The sequence below is a fragment of the Coregonus clupeaformis genome, chromosome 8 (genome assembly GCF_020615455.1).
Source record: "Coregonus clupeaformis isolate EN_2021a chromosome 8, ASM2061545v1, whole genome shotgun sequence".
In the NCBI taxonomy this organism is placed as follows: Eukaryota; Metazoa; Chordata; class Actinopteri; order Salmoniformes; family Salmonidae; genus Coregonus; species Coregonus clupeaformis.
The window spans coordinates 4,110,048-4,114,084 of record NC_059199.1 but is presented as its reverse complement, the minus strand read 5'-3'; the positions used below and the strand labels follow the sequence as shown (position 1 = coordinate 4,114,084).

The following is a 4,037-nucleotide window of genomic DNA, read 5'->3' as shown; positions in this document are numbered from 1 at the left end:
TTTGTTCAGATTATTTGTTTGCAATATGTTATCTATAGGGTAAGAGAGCTTCATAAGCTGTTTATTCGATTGTGGGGATTGAATAGTGTGAGAAGACAACAACATATTTGGTGAGAATCACAACATAGGGTACACAATCAATTATATTGTAGCTCTTAAAGGGCCAGTAGCCTACATTGGGTGTACAATTTTCAATTACAGCATTGTTGAATCTTCAGTTATTCTTCTGCTATTGATTCTCTTACCAATAATATTTACATGTTAATAGTATCTTCTGATTACAATTATTATGTCTAATCTTTTAACTAATTGCAGTCTATTAGCTTCCAAAATGTAAGTAGCTATATCTAGCTGTCCGATAACACGTTCTGATGGAATGGCTTGTCCTGCACTTTGTAAAAACCCAGAGTGCTTTGACTGAATGTTGGGAAAATATCTTGGTTCCTTTCTAAACATAGCAATGTGAATGCAAAGAGGATTTGGACCACAAAATAGGTGACGTGAAGAGTTGAGTCCTCATTCAAAGGCAAGGGCAGTGTGAACACAAAGAGAACTGAGTTATTTTGCTTTTTTTAAACTCACTTTAAAGAGGACTGAGATCAGTTCTTTAAGGAGGACTATATGTGAAAACACCAGAAGAACACTAAACCCCCTAAGACTGCTAAACCCCCGAAGACTGCTAAACCCCCGAAGACTGCTAAACCCCCGAAGACTGCTAAACCCCCGAAGACTGCTAAACCCCCGAAGACTGCTAAACCCCCGAAGACTGCTAAACCCCCGAAGACTGCTAAACCCCCGAAGACTGCTAAACCCCCAAAGACTGCTAAACCCCCGAAGACTGCTAAACCCCCGAAGACTGCTAAACCCCCGAAGACTGCTAAACCTCCGAAGACTGCTAAACCCCCGAAGACTGCTAAACCCCCGAAGACTGCTAAACCCCCGAAGACTGCTAAACCCCCTAAGACTGCTAAACCCCCGAAGACTGCTAAACCCCCTAAGACTGCTAAACCCCCTAACTCACTGAGGAATGGAACACACTAAGTTGTTTGTGTGTGTGTGTGTGTGTGTGTGTTAGTGTGTGTGTGTGTGTGTGTGTGTGTGTGTGTGTGTGTGTGTGTGTGTGTGTGTGTGTGTGTGTGTGTGTGTGTGTGTGTGTGTGTGTGTGTGTGTGTGTGTGTTGCATGGCTAAAGTCCCTGTTTTTTACATTACAGTGCTATAGTATGATGCTTTTATGACGGAAGCATCTCTGGACCCATCAGCTTCACAGCTAACGTCTCATATGTCATCTTCACGTGTGCGTGATTCCTATTGGCTGACCGCTTCTTCTCTCCAGGATGCTGTATTTTCAGATTGGTTGGCAAATGTGTAACAAGACTGACTGGTTGTTGAGGTCGCATCCAGACTCGCTGATTGGCTGTGTGACTGACAGGGCAATGAGATGTTGCAGGAGGAAGAAGACGAGGAGGAGGAAGAGGTCAAACGATCTGCAGCACTTCAGACAGACCTGGTCTCATCTTGAGGGCCTGTAGGAGAGACAATAATATATATATATATATATATATATATATATATATATATGTATATAGTATAGAGTATTGTGATTGTAACTGGCATCCTTTGATACCACTGGAGTTGACTCATAAAAGTAGTGCATTTTAGGGAATAGGGGGCTTAAGTCAAGGGTTAAAAGTTAAAGGTTAATTCACCTGTAACTTGTTGACCATCTCATCGTACTGTCTCTTAGCTTCAGGACAGTCTGGCTCCTCCAAATGGTCAGCTGTCCCAATCTGCACTATGATGGACCTGAGGTTACAACACACACCTAGAATATAGAGAGGGTGGGGGAGAGGTAAGTACTGAGAAGGAAAAGTTGGTCGTTTTGGGGTTTTAGTATCCTACATTTGTTAAGGTCAATCAGGTGTAAAAAATAAGTGGTCTGAAATTAGGGGTCAGTAACTCACTGTTGAAGTGCAGTAGTGAGTTAAGTGTGACAGGATCAGAGGTTAGGGGTTAGAGGTTAGGGGTTAGGGGTCAGGGGTCAGTAACTCACTGTTAAAGTGCAGTAGTGCTTCAGCTGTAACCGGAGTAGAGGTGAGTAGTAGTAGAGGTCAGGGGTCAGTAACTCACTGTTAAAGTGCAGTAGTGCTTCAGCTGTAACCGGAGTAGAGGTGAGTAGTAGTAGAGGTCAGGGGTCAGTAACTCACTGTTAAAGTGCAGTAGTGCTTCAGCTGTAACCGGAGTAGAGGTGAGTAGTAGAGTCTCTAGGTTCTGCAGTCCTTCTCTACACAGCTCTGCTGCCCCATTCTGGCCCAACTCAGTAACACGCTCCAACTCCAACACCTGGAGATCCACACAGCTGCGAACTACAGGGAGAGATACTTAGAGAGACCCAACACAACTCTGATAGAGACCCAACACAACTCTGATAGAGACCCAACACAACTCTGACAGAGACCCAACACAACTCTGATAGAGACCCAACACAACTCTGACAGAGACCCAACACAACTCTGATAGAGACCCAACACAACTCTGATAGATAGAGACCCAACACAACTCTGATAGAGACCCAACACAACTCTGATAGAGAGAGACCCAACACAACTCTGACAGAGACCCAACACATCTCTGACAGAGACCCAACACAACTCTGACAGAGACCCAACACAACTCTGATAGAGACCCAACACAACTCTGATAGAGAGAGACCCAACACAACTCTGATAGAGACCCAACACAACTCTGACAGAGACCCAACACAACTCTGACAGAGACCCAACACAACTCTGATAGAGACCCAACACAACTCTGACAGAGACCCAACACAACTCTGACAGAGACCCAACACAAATCTGACAGAGACCCAACACAACTCTGATAGACCCAACACAACTCTGATAGAGAGAGACCCAACACAACTCTGATAGAGAGCGACCCAACACAACTCTGACAGAGATAGACCAAACAGAGAGAGACCCAACACAACTCTGGGTGCCTATTTGAAGAATCTCAAATATAAAATATATTTTGATTTGTTTAACACTTTTTTGTTTACTAGATGATTCCATATGTGTTATTTCATACTTTTGATGTCTTCACTATTATTCTACAAGGTAGAAAATAGTAAAAATAAAGAAAAACCATTGATTGAGTAGATGTGTCCAAACTTTTGACTGGTACTGTAAATACTTCTCTAAAACATTTGTCACTCAGCCAGACAGACCAATCAACCTCTGGTATATATTGTATCTGTCACTCAGCCAGACAGACCAATCTACCTCTGGTATATATTGTATCTGTCACTCAGCCAGACAGACCAATCTACCTCTGGTATATATTGTATCTGTCACTCAGCCAGACAGACCAATCTACCTCTGGTATATATTGTATCTGTCACTCAGCCAGACAGACCAATCTACCTTTGGTATATATTGTATCTGTCACTCAGCCAGACAGACCAATCAACCTCTGGTATATATTATATCTGTCACTCAGCCAGACAGACCAATCAACCTCTGGTATATATTGTATCTGTCACTCAGCCAGACAGACCAATCTACCTCTGGTATATATTGTATCTGTCACTCACCCAGTGCGGACAATCCCTGAATGCTACAGCCAGCCCCGCCCACACTGAGCACGCGGAGGTGTGGCCAACAGCGGCCAATCATCTGCAGGCATCGGTTACTGAAGCGGGTCGGCTGCTGACTGGGGAAGGAAAGGAACAGGCCAGTAAATAGTAAAACAACAACAACAACTATACTACTACTAATACTACTACTACCAATACTACTAATACTACTACTACCACTACTACTACTACTACTACTGCTGCTGCTACTGCTGCTGCTCTGCTGCTGCTGCTGCTGCTATGTTACTGCTGCTGCTGCTGCTAGTACTGCTACTGCTGCTGCTGCTGTCTGCTGCTGTGCTGCTGCTGCTGCTGCTCCTACTGCTGCTGCTGCTGTCTGCTGCTGCTGCTGCTGCTGCTGTGCTGCTGCTGCTGCTGCTGCTGCTGCTGCTGCTCTGCTCCTCT

The 4,037-nt window shown here is 44.4% G+C and overlaps 1 protein-coding gene across 1 annotated transcript in view; it reads right to left on the bottom strand.

Moving 5' to 3' along the window:
• Positions 1–1,109: 1,109 nt before the first annotated feature.
• The window catches only part of LOC121559197 (F-box only protein 41-like), a 27,871-nt gene continuing 24,943 nt past the window's right edge, over positions 1,110–4,037 (bottom strand). The window contains exons 10-13 of the mRNA XM_045221715.1: positions 3,591–3,709; positions 2,206–2,364; positions 1,708–1,823; positions 1,110–1,524 (exon numbers count right to left, since the gene is read on the bottom strand). Coding sequence (XP_045077650.1) covers positions 1,477–1,524; positions 1,708–1,823; positions 2,206–2,364; positions 3,591–3,709 — 442 coding nt within the window. The 3' untranslated portion in view covers positions 1,110–1,476. The remainder of the gene's footprint in view (positions 1,525–1,707; positions 1,824–2,205; positions 2,365–3,590; positions 3,710–4,037) is intronic.